Genomic DNA, 15,342 nt, shown 5'->3' with positions numbered 1-15,342 from the left:
TAAGCTCTACATTGCTGTCAAATAAAACAATTCCAACACAAAACAGTGTATCGAAGTGCATGTACATCTGGAACCACTGTGCCCCATGCTGCTCGAAAGAAGCGCAAAGCGTCTGCAAGAGAGCAAAAGATGAAAACAATTTTAATCATATTCATGCATTTTAACGAATTCTTAAATTTAAGGATCTTATAATTTATGAATCTTACACTTGGTGCTGATTTTATCAAGGAGATTTAAAAGGAGATAAAACAAATACTTATTGCATTACTGTTCTGCAGAACCGACTCATCCAATAATGCGGTGCATTATTGTCTTGCAAGCTCCATATCCACTCTGCAACAACACACTCATGCCTTCTTCCTTCTCCAAATTTTGAATTTTTAACGGATTTCATTTTGTAAACAAACACAAAACAGTGTACCCACTTTTCCACTTTGGTCATACTGGGCATCAAGCGAAATATATGGCACTTCCTGCTTTCGCCGCTTCGCACGAAATAATTGTTGCAGATAATCGTGTTGGCTGTGCTGCCTGCACTCTGCATAGTTTTAGCGACAATTTCTAACTCAATGTTATCTTGTGTGGCTTGCCGGAAATTCCACGAAATCTGTTCTTAGCATTAGAATGGACTGTCTTATGGGTGTTGCTTGACCAGCTCGATTCTTGGGCCTACGCTTGATTGCAGCGGTTCCTCTAACAGCAATCTTTGTTTGCCGTCTCGTGCCTGAAGCGGCGATGGATGTTCAAGGATATCAGGCAACATATTATGTATCTAAACCAGTTTGCATCAGGCTAACATTAACATGCTTTCCGTGAGCTGAAGAGCAGTAGCAGCGCCTTATCCAATGTATGCATTAAAGGGAAAAGCCCATATGTATGTGTGACAAAATTATTCCTTTTTATTTTTTTTTTACAGTCAGTCTCTTTTGCACATTTTTTCGTAATGATTTATTGTACCATTGTAAGTACCATCATAGGTTTCCAAATATAAGTGCAAGTATATAAGGATAAATTCTGAGAACCCTAATTATATTAAAACACAATGTAATATTATTGAATAGTATGTATTCTTATTGTTTGTGTAATTAAATGTACAATTAATTATGTATGTATAATAAACTACTAATGTTTAGCATACTGTCTCAAACATTTCTTGTCTCACAATTGTATGTCTTGTAGCTCAGTTTTAGCCTGCCCCAGCATTTTTAATGTTTGCGTCCGATAGGGCCGGGCAGCTTTAAAGCAATTTTGATCAGCGTTTTCTGCAGCAGTTGTAAGAGACAGAGACGGTGCCGGCATTTGCCTTATGCGTTGCGCGCGCTGCTGCTGATATTGCTGGGTAGGATGAGTCTGACAACGACGCTGGTAGTACATTTTTGCAGTTTTAGGATGCTCAATGTTAACGAAAAACGGTTGCAGTTTGCGACTGTGCTCTTCAAAAATCGCCTCCATATGTAACATACATTCCTGCAGCTGAACCTATCCATAAACAATAGAAACGGTTTTAATTGCTTTGCGCTTCAATCTTTTCTATACAAACTTGTTCGATGCTGGTTAGGTCCGTAAGTAGGCCCAATAAAAAGTGGAGATTATGGACTGTGCGCAGATGCCATTTTAGGCCACTCATTGAAGCGGCTATACTCGATGCTGCTATAGTGCTAGCTGGGTACTTTGCAAATTGATGTTCTGCGGAATAACAGTTAATATTTAATATATGTATAGTATAGTATATGTATATTAATAGAATTTACATTTGATTCACAATTAAGGTTATTGTTTTTATCAGCTAAAAACTTCTACACGGAAAAATACCTATTGACTTACCTTTGGCTGCCATCGATATGAAGGCCTTAGCGTGTTGTCTAACTTTAGCAATGCTTATATCAGGGATGATTTTACTATTTATTGGCATTCGTATAATTAAAAGATCAAGAAAATCCAAGGGGGTCACAGATGAAAGATCCCATCCCAGTCGGCTGAGCACGTACAGTTCCCATTTCTTAAGGTTAGAGAAGAGAATATAACTGTTAAAAAAACCAAAATCTGCATGTGTATTAATAGATCGAGGACAACACAACTTTAAAGTTCCCTTTTAAAAGTACATTTTCCATTAATTTTTTTTAAAAGAAAGTACCTGACAAGTTAAATAACGTTCTTCTGCCATTTAAGTTGGTTAAGCTGATACCTTCTGACCGAATCAAGATATCTTAATAAAAGAAATTTTTCAAAATGAATCCTGGGCATGCTGATACAATGCCTAAAAGCTTTACAATAAATAGTTAAAGTTGAACTTTGAGTGCGGTGCATATTTGCCTGTTTGCAATGCATAAAATTCTCAACTTTTACTTTGTTGGATCAATCTAGAACAGGAAGACAGTTATTTATATTAAACGAGTGTTAGGCAGCAAACGATATTCCAAGAGAGTGGCTAAATGTGAAGGCGAACTTACGAAAAGCAATAACACACGACTAACCGACGCACAAATTCATTTGAGTTAATTCTTTTTTCACACAATTAAAAGGCATGCACTCGCGGATTAGGAAAGGCTAAAGTATTGTGTTACTGGTCACAATGTAAGATAGTGTTTTCTTCTTTGGAAATGTTAATTTTTTAAATAATTGAATAGCTTACAATTAAATCCTCCTTGTAAATGCTGTTGTCCGTATAAACGACCAGTAATTCAACGGAGAGGGCACGACAGCTGGGTTCCCGAAGTTTTGAAGCAAGTAAAAGACAGGCAGCTGCTAAAATTTGAAGGTGCGTCTTGCGTACTGATTTAGTTGAAAGAAAGCGATCCATGTAATTCAATGCCAACAATACGACCTCCTCCTGGCATTTCTCTTCGGCACATACCTTAAGCATTGGGACGATTGGAAAATGTTAAATGCGTTAAAAAACAGGAAATACACAGTTGGTGTCTTATTTTAAGAATAATATTTGCAGTGATTCTTTTTTATACATTTTGCACGATATATGCTTTTTTTATACTCAGAACATACTAAAAGACCATAAGGCTACGGTTTTGCATCCAGAATTATGCAATATAATACTGTTACAAGTGAATTTCAAAATTTTACCCCAATTCTCTCCGCCCCAACAAACTTCGAAATTATGTGTGATCTACAATTTTGAAGCTAAGTATTAGAAAACCTAGTTCTGTATTCATCATTTCCACAGTTCCACACGACCAGCAAACGGGCACACGACCAGCTGATCATGACAAAGGACAGGACGCAGCAGATGTCTCTTGAAACTAAAAGCAGCCTCCATATTTCTTCCCCCCTCGGAACGCATTATCCTTAGCAACAGTATTGTCTGTGGGGTTTACTCTGTAAATTGCGTTTTCTTCACTTAATAACGTAAGAGCCGGCTTTTCGCTGACAAAAAAGAGAAAATCTGTGAAAATCAGAAATTTGTCCTTTGGTTCATTCGGTACTATTTCCTGGTGGTAAGGCCGAAATATGCTAGCAACAAATTCGAAACGGAATTAAAATTAAGGAAATATTTTGGAAATACAAATAATGAATGCTGCGTATAATAAACTGAAAGACAAGCAGAATTTTATAGATCAGTTCACGCACCGGTTCTGGACCAGTACTATTGGCTTGGAATTTTTTCTTAATTATTTTCCGAGCTCTGGGCAATTATTCTCAGTAAATGCATTTAATACAAAATACAGCAGGCAAGAAGATTGAATTATTGAACGGCGTCTTGTCACTAGATTACTTACTTCCATCATCCACTCAACCACAATTTTACGCATCGCCGGAGTTATATCTCTTTGAACAGTCCTAAAATATGTCTCGACTATCTGTTGGTGCTTTTCCTCAGCTTTCAAGGCATTCTCCAGGCATCGATCAGATTTAAAAGTAGGATCTCCAATAGCCGTATTGACATAATTTGAACCGAGTGGGTCGGATTTACTCTGCCACCCTTGAAGACGAACAGCCGATGGCTGATTGCTGCAGCTTCGAGTAATCCATTCAACAGGTTCCTTCATACCTTTTTCTTGAAGTTGGTGTGATTGGTTTTGGGTCCTTAATGATTCTGCTGATGCGTATATATAAACAATCTCACTCCTTTTGCACACGACGGAATTACTGGAGCTGTTGGATGGATTTGAAGCTGCGATTGTGTTTGCAACGTTACCAGCACTATCAGAAGTTGTAGATGAGAAATCAGTCCTGATTATGGGCTCAGCATACGTTTGTTGTTGGTTAATGCGATATGCCGAATCTGAATCACATACAATACTCTCCGAACACAATAGATCCATGTTTTGCATTATTAACAACCACTAATAGTTTAGCTGGTTTATTCCTTCTTTCAAATACTCATATGTATTTGTGTTTAATATGAGCTCAGTTTATGAAGAATGAGGTCTGCTCTAAAAAACATAACGTGTTCACAATTATGAATTTTAATTAAGAATTTATCTTATTTAGTTTGTTCACTAAAATTACAGTGTTAACATCTACAAATACAGGCAACATCAAAGCTAACAAACTGTTTTCTGTTTGACGTTGAAGTAGATCACGGGTAGGGTAAAATATACACAAATTAGTCCTTAATATTTTAGTATGGTTAAAAGTTCGAGCTTATAATTTCAAATCAAATTTTAAAGCCATAATTACACCAAAGTTAAGGTGTTGTCTTTCACATTTACACGTTCTGTCCCGTCACGAAAACCGATACTAGTGTTTGAACAATCGATAATACACCCACAGCAAATAATAGAGGGATTCCTGAAATGAAAAAGGCAGATACGGTCTCAAGAAGCCAGGAACAACTATAACTTTAAGAAAAACTTCAGGAAGGGAAAAATATCGGTTATTCGCGGTTGAATTGTTCCAGATATGTTTCAGTTTCTATCTCGAACAATAGATTCCTTCCTTTTTGAAGAACCTCAAGGGTGCATACTTGAGCCATCAGATTCTAATAACATGGAATCAGTTGAGATTAAACAAAACCATGACTCCAATTCAGAGATAGCGACATTAACCATGGTAGAATTACTAATAGGTAACGTAGTCAGCTGAGTGGAGGAGCCCCAGCTTATTAACTCAGCTCTCAGAGAGGCAAGCGCTGGAGAGAGATAGCACATGTTTTACGTTCTGCACTCTTCGCTTTAATTTTTCCAGCTGAGAGCAAAGTAATGATTTGGAGCGGCATAGCAAAAAATATTTTGCAGACATGTTTGTTTCTAAAAAGGATTTAATTGAATTTCAATAACATACACATTTCATTACACATCCAAAATAGAATAGTAGTTGCATGCATATTTCATTGTCTTCCGCTTACGTCTTCATTCGTAAACAATGAAGAAAAAGAAGAAGACAATGGAAAAATCGCGCGCTACACAACCTCTTTCGTCCATGGCGAAATTACTAAAATTACTAAAAATTAGTAATTCTACCATGCTTTCGTCGACGTTAGGTGTTCCTCGAATGAGAAGCACTGTGGTGAATCCGTCACCTATTAGTAATTTCACCATTACATGAACCAGGCATTCAGGAGGAGTTTAGTTGAGTTTCTTCTCTTTTCCGACTGTTCAGCACTGTTCAGAGAGTTTTTATACCCGGTACTCGAAGAGTAAATAGGGTATATTGTATTTGTGCACAAAGTATGTAACACACAGAAGGCAACGTTTCCGACCCCATAAAGTATATATATTCTTGATCAGCATCAATAGCCGAGTCGATTAAGCCATGTCTGTCTGTCCGTCTTAAGACTATAAGAGTGTATTTAAAAAATTAGCCCCACCCCTTTCGCCTAAACAAAAGGGCGAAAACCTCCCAAACCTACACTTTTGAAAATAAAAGAAAACTCAAAACGCCATTCCGTAGGTAATGACCATATCTATCAGATCACAAAATGGGGATCCGATTGGATCATTATTATAGTCAGAATGAATAAATTAATTTGCAGTAGCTAAACCCACCCTGTCCCGCAGCTGTTGTTGTTCTTTTCACATTCTCTCATTCACACTCTGCTTCTGCTTCACTCGGCCGCTGTCTCTGCCGACTTTAAGATCACCCCGTCCCGCAGCATATATTTGTTTATTTTGTGTGCGGGCGCTGCCTTTGCCTCTGCCGCGAGTCCGCAGTGTGTGGGTCTAGGGAAGGGCGGCGAACTAACGGAGCGTGTTGGTGTGAGTAGTGTTGTTGATGTAGATGACAGATGCAGAAAAAATTTAAAATTTGACAAATAACTGCTAAGGTGCAGATGTAGTACTGAGTGCCTGGTATAAAAGTTGTGACGCGTAAGAAGCGTCTCACACGTCCCTTCTCGTTTCTTCTGAGATTAGGCAGCAAACCAATTAGAATGCTGCTGGCTGCTGATGTCTTTAAAGAAGGCTTCGGAGCACTTCTCAACGTCCTCCTCACAAAATTATCCAAGTCGCGGCTATTTTAATTTGGGAGATATTAGTAAAGCACCAGAATATTCAATACCTGTTTCTTGCCAAGGTCCAAACGCTTCTATATTTTATCATAAAAAGCATCAACTTCTTTGCTGCCAGATATAAAACCCGCAGTAAACACTCAATAACTCAATTTTGTGTAGGTGTAAACGACAATTCTGATCTATATAGAACTCTTGTCGGTGTAAATAGGAAACAAATGGATGGTCGCCAGTGTGACAACGCTATAAATGTGTACCGATACTATCGATAGTGTGTCGATAGTTGTCTATAACCATGTTTCTGCCGGCGGTCTCAGTCTACTTAAGGTTCGCTCGTAATATAACAAGAAACTCTAAACGAATTACGATGGAAACGAATAAATTATATATTCGCAATTTAGAAAATACAGATGATATAAATATTAAATTTCGTTATGTTAACAAAGAACTTAACGTGGATAGAGATTTTAGCTTCTGTCGAAAAAAGTATGAGCCGGTTTTCAAACTCCTCACCCGCATTCAAAACAATGTCGAAAAAGAAATTGACAAATGTGTAAATAAACGCAGCAAGCGGCGTTCAACTGCTGAACAAATTTCAAAGACACTACCAGAGGTGAGTTATACATACAAAGAAAGCCCTCCAGATTCTTTGACATCATCTTATCATATCATTGCAGAATTTCTAGCCCAAGTTCTTGCAAAGCTTTTGATAATTATGTGAATATAACCCACAATCTGATAATAAAACTCTGTTTGATTTTTATTCTGAAACACTCTGTGAAGATAAAAATTGAAATCTATCAGGATGAATGTAATATCAGCTCTAACGAGACGACACTGGCTGAGCTCCTTCAAAATAATTTTTCTGGTGTAAAACTTCTTGTGATAGATCAAATATTTGATATCGTGTTAAACCAGCCATGGGTAGATCTCCTGCAACTCCCAAAGTGCATGTTAGCAGGCTGCCTGATCTACCCAAATAAATTTCAAATACAGTTTGCTGCTCCTGAGCATTGCTCCGGCATGTGGTTCAAATCAACACAGGTAAACTATTTACGATAATCTGTTTGGGCTTTAGCCACATTACTTTCAATCACATTACAGCTAGAAGCTATATCGACGAAATGGGAGAAATGCGGCGAAGGTCTGACTTATCAGGTAGCACAAGAAGACGTTGGACACTATATGAAGTTAGCTGTTACTCCACGAAACAAAGAAGGAATAAGCGGACCTATGGCAGAAGATATTTCAAAATGTGTAGTACAGGCCTTGCCAGATGAATTGCCATTTCAAATACGCCATCAACACACCGTGAACTTACTAAGTGAACCTAGCAGTATTCGGGTGGTTACTTATAATATATTGGCCGACTTGTATGCAGACAGTGACTACTCTCGTCAAACCCTCTTTCCCTATTGTCCACCGCAATCACTGCAAATTGATTACAGAAAACAACTCTTAATAAGAGAACTAACAGGATACAACGCTGATTTAATTTGCCTTCAAGAAGTAGACCAAAAGATTTTCGACGTCGATTTGAAAAATGTACTGGAAATGCCACCCCACAATTTTTATGGAATGATGGCACCAAAAGGCATATGCAGTGAAGGTGTTTCAGTTTTCTTTCGCAGATCGCGTTTTGACTTGCTGTCATCTCATGTGCTGCATCTTGGCAAAAACATACCTTCATTGTCTATTTTCGAACCTCTTTGGAACAAAATTAAAGCCAATGAGCAACTAGCAGAACGCATTTGTAATCGATCAACAACGCTTCAGGTACATATTTACATTTGAATACATCGTTAAATTATAAGAGTAAACTAAAAATCATATTCCTTGCAGATATGTTTGCTTAAAGTTAAGGAAACGGATAAGTACGTGCTGGTGGCCAATACACATTTATATTTCCACCCGGACGCAGACCATATCCGGTTGTTGCAAATCGGGTTTGCTCTGACTTACATAGAGCACATACACAAAGAGGCTGTGAAGGAACATAACATCACTGACCCAAAAAATATTGGATTAATATTTTGCGGGGACTTTAACAGTGTTCCTGAATGTGGAATATATAAGTTAATGACCGAGCAGTTCGTAGATAAACATTCAATAGATTGGAGCAGCAGTAGGTTCAACAAATGGTTCATAAAGAAAAAAGCACTTGTAATCGTTTGGTATTTGATCGTTTTCAGATCTTGAAGAAGCCGTTGTAGATGTGGAGCTTGCGCAGCCTTTTAAAATGTTCTCAGCCTGCGGGACACCTAAATTTACAAACTTCACGACTCTCTTTTCTGGTTGCTTGGATTATATATTTTGCCAACAGGATCGCTTTGAACTATTACAATGTGTACCATTGCCAACGGATGAACAACTAACCGCTCATACTGCTATACCCTCCATGTATTTTCCATCAGATCACATTGCTCTTATAGCCGATTTAAAGTTTAATGCCATCAGTTAGACTTTCGAAATTGTTTAATACATTGATTTGTATATAAACCTGTTGGAGGAAGGATGCTCTACTGTAGCATTCGTGTTAAACTTTTGAATTAAACCATTAATCTTTTGATAAATGCATTTGGTCATGTCTCTTACGTATAAATCAATAACTTCTGAACGAACCAAGAGATATTCAAATAATAAATTGCATTTGAAAGAAAAATCTTCCAGAATCTAGTCTATACGAAAGCTTGGTGATACAATGCTAAAAAACTGTACAACAAATATAACAAGTTTTACTTTGATTCCGGTGCATTTTTGCCTGTTTTCCTTGCATAAAATGGTTTTATATGAAGATATAGAAAGTTTAATAAGTTACTAAATAAGTTAGTTTACCTAACTACACCACTGAAAGGAAAGAAGGAAACCTCTCCGACCCTTTAAAGTATATGTTCTTGATAAGCATCAATAGACGAGCCGATAAGGACCTGTCTGTCCTAAATCCAAATTTTACACCTGTGCCTTCCACCACCCATTCAACAGAGTGGCCATATCTATTAGATTAAAGGGTTAGGATCAGATCGGATCTTTATTATAACCACAATGATGAAAATCACATGCAAAATCGCTAGGCAAAGAGCGGAGAGCAACTTTTATTAATAAAATGGACATCACTTCTCACACCAACTAGTTGAGGAAATGAACATGCTGTGAATCAATTTTTGTTGTTAATAGACCAACGGTTTCATCTGTACGGTTCTGAATAATAAATTGGTTTAAAACAGTCGAAGCCTTTCGCACGGTACATGTACGAAAGTGGTTCGCGAGGCAGTAGAATATTATTGAAACGTTTTTTTTTACATTAAAATGTTTTGGCCTGGGTGGACCTCGTCAGATAAATGCTCAATCAAAAATGCAAGCTCGTTTCCAATCAAACTAACTGCATTTTTTGCAATATTATTTTTTTTTTTTTTAGGTTTTAAGTTACCGCTCTACCCTTAGGTAGAGGGGAATTATTTGGCCACCCGCCTTTACATTTTGCAATATTAATATCCATCATCCCTAATGTGGGTCTCAAAACAAGTAGACAGTCGATACTATCGAATTTGAACCGAAACAATCATAGGTAGCATAATTTTTCAACCATCGATACTATCGATAACTCTATTTATTGTGTTTAGCTACATTCCTGGTAGCACAGAACAAATTTAACAAATTAAGGATAGCAGCCAAACAAGAACTAAGTTCCCGCTAAACCAATCATGTCAGGCATAAACACCTATTCCACGTAAATTATAAACCAATAAGACTTACTTACATATATCATTTAATCAATGGATTTTTACCTCGTCCAGGTTTGTAGCGAATCGTGGACACTTAGATGATCAGATGCAAAGGGAAAATCAGGTAAGAAATCAACATCAACACAATATCCAGGCCAAGATCTGTTGGGTATCAGGTATTATGATATTTGATTCGCTGGAATTGACTAGCTTACATAAACATCCGTGATTTGTTGACTGTTGAATGTATGTAGTATTGATTACCGCGAAAAGTCCATTGTAGATCAAATAAACGCAGAGCAAGATGTTTTTAATAAAATCCAATATGCCGACTCACAGGGCGAGTTCATATTACCAATAAAGGAACACAAGGGTCTTGACAAATACATGTATAACCAAGAGGATGGTAAGTGATTTGAGTCTTCGCCCCGCCTAATCTAAATAAATGTAAATGGTCTACAGATACATCATTGCGCAAGTACCTCGTCTTTGGAGTTCAATGGATTTCCCTGGTCACGGAAAACCTCCTGAGCCATCCATTTATTGTATTACGTCGGCAGTGCCAGGTTTATAATGCTTCAAAGCGTTATCACTTGCATCCGTTTACGCTACTGCCAAGCATTGTCCATTTGCACCGGCGCCAGGGGCTAACGACGCTTTGGAAAGGTCTGGGAAGCTGTCTTTTGGTGCGAGGCATGGGTTTAGCCGTCGACGATGTTATCTCAAAATTGACCAGTTGGCCCAAAGGCGTAAACAGTAACACAACGCTTAAGCGCTTTGGGCAACACGTTCTCCTTAAGTGGTAAGTTAACGCCATGTACATACATGATAACTGTAAAAATAGTAACATTTTCTTTTTTAGTATAAGCATAGCACTAGTTGTGCCTTTTCATGCCGCCTCTCTGGTGGAGACAGTACAAAGCGACATAGCAAGCGAAAAGCCTGGACTTTTTGATGTGTTCCGTGAGGGCAGTCTTCGACTTTTCTTCTGGAGCTATCTGCAAAAAGGTAGAATGCTCCCTGCCTGGGCGTTGATTGGACCTAGTGTATCGTTAGGCGTCACAAAGTATCTATTCAATTTAGTAATACGAGGCGTGTCCTCCCGCATAATGCTCCGCAAACAATCGCAAATGCAAGAAAATGTTGGCTCGAAGTCTTGCGACGATACGCTAGAACATACAAATTTGGAGATCTATGGGAATCTTATCGCCACGCTGACTACCGAAGTTATATTCTTTCCCTTTGAAACAATTTTACATAGAATCCAGCTACAAGGCACTCGTACCATAATCGACAACCTGGATAACGGCTACGCAGTGGTTCCTATTCTGACAAACTACCAAGGAGCTGTCGACTGCTATCAAACAACTATTATTTCGGAAGGATTTGGCGGACTCTACAAGGGCTTTGGGGCTATGGTCCTGCAATTTGCAGTACACATTGCTGTAATTAAGATGGCCAAATGGATTGTCACCAAAATCACAGAAGGGATCTCAAATCGACCACCACCATGCATTGTACAGTACTACAATCTTGACTGTGTTGCTGGAAAGTCGAGTTCAACGGCCTTGTCGTCAAGTATTTCAAGTACAGAGGTGGACGCGCCCATTGAGGAGAGAATGCTTTGAAATAGTTATTAAAAGTATAGTTCTTTACAGAGTTATCTATATATATAAAATTCTTGTGTCACGGTTATTTTGGTTGAACTCCCAAACTCGATTGTTATGCAATTTCTAGTGTATTTTTCCTCATATCACCACCCATTTAGCTTTTAACTACGAATGTGGGGTTTTTGGATCATGTCAGTATGCTTTGTGACATCTACACTCTACATCTACAATTCTCTGACGTCGAATGGGGACGTTTGTACGCATTGAAAGCGGCAGACCGGTCAAAATAAAACGGATTTTCTAAAAAAAATGAATACATTATGATACACCTCTTGACAACCTCTATAACTGATGATAAAGACGACTTTAGGGTATTATCGCACGGGAAAAATTCAGAAGTGGTTTCGCTGCGACTGATTAAAAATCAAATTTCAGCGAAAGTTCAGATTTTAACACGAATAAATGGAAAATGTCGTCCATTAATATAAACGGGCTTTACTTTTACAAAAATGTGATTCATATCTTTTTAAAATTGAATTAAGGCCTCTGTCGCGCGGTACCAAACATTTCTTAGTTTGTAACAGTTAAAACGATGAGGAACGTTGTGAGACGCCTTTGTAGGCGTCACAACTTTTATACCCGGTACCCGGTACGATACATAAGTATGTATGTATGTATGAACGTTACCTTACTTTTTTTTTTAATTTACATTTCCTTTTAAATCTCATCTACATAACTTCTCACACCACCAGGTCCCTTTGTCTCTCCGACTGAGCGGAGCACGAGACACGTTGTGCGAGCGAGAGAGAATTAGCAATAATATACAGGGCTGCTTTATAATAATATAATATTTTGCTATAATATTAATCCACTCTGACCATTATTCGAGGACATCCTCTGAGGAACTGCGCTCTGATTTTTCTCTTATCTTCGAGATAAAGAGAGATAAATGAGATATCAGAGTTATATCTGATAAAAGCAAGCAAAACAGAGAGTTTCTGAGCCAAAGCAGTGCAAGGCCAAAAAAATTACAGCGACAGTTTTTGGCATGCACTCAGTTTAATCCATCTTGACAACCTTCAACAATCAATTGCAATTTTGCCAAATTATTGGATAGATTTAATTACCATTTGAAAAGAAACGAACATATTTGATCAAGAAATAATTGTTTCGCTAGAACAGTGAAATGGTCTAGTCAAGTGCCATTTCCAGAGAGTAAGCCATGTATTTTACCTTTTTCACACTGGACACGTCACCTATCGATATTGGAATAGACGCAATGATGCAGAAAATGCGTTAATATTGGCAGTCGTCTGTCTTGAGAACAGCTGGTCGAATGCAACAAAAGCGGCGGGCTTGTCTGCAGCCAAGCTAAAAAATATCCTAGAATTGCATCGTCCTCTAAGCGTTTAGACCCATGTTGGTAGAAGTAGTTAGACCAGGTGTCCACAAATATCTCCTACCTAAGTCAGAAACCTCACTCACTTGTTCAGTTGTTCCATGTTCAGTGGATCTGTTTCACCACTAAACTAGTAAAGAAGTGAACTAGTAAGCGAACAACTGAACAAGAGGCTGAGTCACTGCACAACTAAGGCACTACCACTACTCCAGCACACACCGAGTCAGCAAAACAGTGTCTGAAAAGTACAACAATCGATATTTTCTTCCGCAACTCTGCTCGCAGCTCAACTAAAAAACCAACTGGGCGGATATATTTCTCTCGCTCTGACTGCAGGCATATCCCAAAAGGCTGTCTCTATTTTGGCATATAGTCAGCAAGGTCTAATGTCATAGAAGCATAATGCAGTTCCTGCGATTAAACATTAGACACAACACGACACTGATATCTATTCCACAGCTGACGAAACTCACCACGCGTTAAAACCGCCCGGTAGATCCATACCATTCTCTGATTTCTGCGGATGTTATTTTTTTTTTTTTGGCCGAACTGTCGCGCTTAAAATTGTTTCTTTATAATCGTGCGTAATAAAAATGGAAAAATCACCTGAGCTATGTGCCGAAGTTTCGCCAGTGTATTTACTTAATGACAAATAAATACAATAAATCAAAATAATAAATATAAGTGCACATATGTATGTATATGTGCATGGTTCGTGTGTTTGTGGACCTTTGTGACTAGCCTAGCGCACGAGATACCAAATACCATTTACAGTAAATACAAATGCAAAAAAAATACTTTTGTACGTATGTATACACATGTCTGTATATAGCGTAGAAGCTTGTTTTCTGTCCAACGGGCATACATGCGTACATATGTATGGAGTATCCCCATACGAATCGCCAGATATAAATGTTTCCATCTGATTGGTTTCAAACATATTACAAACATGGCTATCCATAGTTGAGTTCTCGTCGAACACAAAAAAAATTCGACGAGCAAATGCGCCTACGGATACCCACATTAAGCCGAACACAGTTTTGTGTAGTAGTAGTGACCCGTTGTTAGATAAATATGCTTGTATACAGTGTGTATTCAACAAGTTTCTGCTAAAATTGCTGGTGCTACAAAATATAAAAAAAAACATATGTACATTCCGTATGATATGTGTACATACATGTGTATGCGTTCCTAAGTGCAGTGCGTTTAATTTTAAGTGGTCAACAATTTTAAAAATATTGGAAAATTTACACAAGTATACATGAAGCGAAGTCAAAGTATACACGTTCGATGTGTTAATGCATTGAATTAACACTAAAAGTGATTAAAAGCAAAACATGCTCCCAGTGAACGGAATACATTTAAATATGCTCATATGTATGTTTGTACATATAAGTATTCATAGGTACATGCATAGGAATGTACCTGCATATCGACAATAGAAATGTGCGAGTGTGCGAGACGCATCTCCGCATTGGGTGCACTGCTGCCTTGTACTTTAAGTTTTCCTAGTTTAACTTTTCGTGTTTGTATTTTGTTTATGTGGCCATGTGTCTTCTACATTCATACATATGTATGTATGTATGTACAGCCAATTACAACTCTTTAGAGAGAAAAGAAATTTGATCAAATTTCGAATTAATTCAATTGTATACTGTTGAAAATGTAGTTTTATAAACAGTCTTCTGTGTATGTATGCAAAAAGTATGTTAAGGTACGTATGTACATAAGCTTTCAGAAAGGAATACATTCCGATGTACATTTTAGAGCTAGGGCAACTATTTGTTAGTTCGATAGTTTTATATAAACTCAGCCCAACACAGTTTATCCTTCAATCTATTGCAAATGTATCCGCCTAGGTTCTCATGACCTCAATCTGTAAGTTACACAAATCTTCATCTTCAGAGACGCTTGGCAATGAATTTTGACCCGAAGTGAAGATAGCTCCTAGTAAGAAAATGTTGTTAATAATATATAGTTAATGCAGAGATTCCTTTTTCTAGCAACATCCTGTCATCCTGACTGTAGATTACGATCCACGTCTGGAGTTGTATCTTCCAATGAATTTCCTTCTGTTGATATCTTGGCTGTTTTCCAATAAATACGAGCGAATTCTCTACTTAAACTCTTCTCGATCTAAGTGATCATGCAAGCCTCCTTAAGACCTTATAATACCAAACAATTTTCCAAGACGTCCTAGTTTAAGCG

General features: G+C 37.9%; 3 protein-coding genes across 7 annotated transcripts; 2 read left to right on the top strand and 1 right to left on the bottom strand.

Annotated features, from left to right (window-relative positions):
• Positions 1 to 1,048: 1,048 nt before the first annotated feature.
• Positions 1,049 to 4,677, bottom strand: LOC117588526 (G1/S-specific cyclin-D2). 3 transcript variants are annotated; one of them, XM_034279882.1, is made up of 5 exons: positions 3,732 to 4,676; positions 2,633 to 2,854; positions 1,825 to 1,999; positions 1,541 to 1,686; positions 1,049 to 1,479 (listed from the first exon to the last, which is right to left on the bottom strand). In XM_034279882.1, the coding sequence occupies exons 1-5, from the start codon at positions 4,284 to 4,286 to the stop codon at positions 1,159 to 1,161; spliced, it is 1,419 nt and encodes a 472-aa protein (XP_034135773.1). In that variant the 5' UTR covers positions 4,287 to 4,676; the 3' UTR covers positions 1,049 to 1,158. The 3 variants fall into 3 exon arrangements, 2 of the variants coding, with proteins under 2 accessions (XP_034135773.1, XP_034135775.1); XR_004574144.1 differs by lacking the exon at positions 1,825 to 1,999 and having other exon boundaries at positions 1,391 to 1,479; XM_034279884.1 differs by lacking the exons at positions 1,049 to 1,479; positions 1,541 to 1,686 and having other exon boundaries at positions 1,992 to 2,024; positions 3,732 to 4,677.
• A 2,019-nt stretch (positions 4,678 to 6,696) lies between these two features.
• LOC117588533 (2',5'-phosphodiesterase 12) lies at positions 6,697 to 9,064 on the top strand. 2 transcript variants are annotated; one of them, XM_034279892.1, is made up of 6 exons: positions 6,697 to 7,016; positions 7,187 to 7,447; positions 7,508 to 8,179; positions 8,246 to 8,528; positions 8,596 to 8,668; positions 8,727 to 9,064. In XM_034279892.1, exons 1-6 carry the CDS (start codon positions 6,699 to 6,701, stop codon positions 8,776 to 8,778), a joined length of 1,659 nt encoding a protein of 552 aa, XP_034135783.1. In that variant the 5' UTR covers positions 6,697 to 6,698; the 3' UTR covers positions 8,779 to 9,064. The 2 variants fall into 2 exon arrangements, with proteins under 2 accessions (XP_034135783.1, XP_034135782.1); XM_034279891.1 differs by having other exon boundaries at positions 6,698 to 7,016; positions 8,596 to 9,064.
• Positions 9,065 to 9,989: 925 nt separating this feature from the next.
• On the top strand, positions 9,990 to 12,045 carry LOC117588780 (solute carrier family 25 member 46). 2 transcript variants are annotated; one of them, XM_034280283.1, is made up of 5 exons: positions 9,990 to 10,130; positions 10,198 to 10,249; positions 10,465 to 10,531; positions 10,588 to 10,927; positions 10,988 to 12,045. In XM_034280283.1, the coding sequence occupies exons 1-5, from the start codon at positions 10,105 to 10,107 to the stop codon at positions 11,751 to 11,753; spliced, it is 1,251 nt and encodes a 416-aa protein (XP_034136174.1). In that variant the 5' UTR covers positions 9,990 to 10,104; the 3' UTR covers positions 11,754 to 12,045. The 2 variants fall into 2 exon arrangements, with proteins under 2 accessions (XP_034136174.1, XP_034136173.1); XM_034280282.1 differs by having other exon boundaries at positions 10,399 to 10,531.
• The last annotated feature ends 3,297 nt before the right edge of the window (positions 12,046 to 15,342 follow it).

Source organism: Drosophila guanche, unplaced genomic scaffold (genome assembly GCF_900245975.1).
Source record: "Drosophila guanche unplaced genomic scaffold, DGUA_6, whole genome shotgun sequence".
In the NCBI taxonomy this organism is placed as follows: Eukaryota; Metazoa; Arthropoda; class Insecta; order Diptera; family Drosophilidae; genus Drosophila; species Drosophila guanche.
Note: the sequence above shows the minus strand (reverse complement) of the source record. Positions and strands in the feature narration are given on the sequence as shown.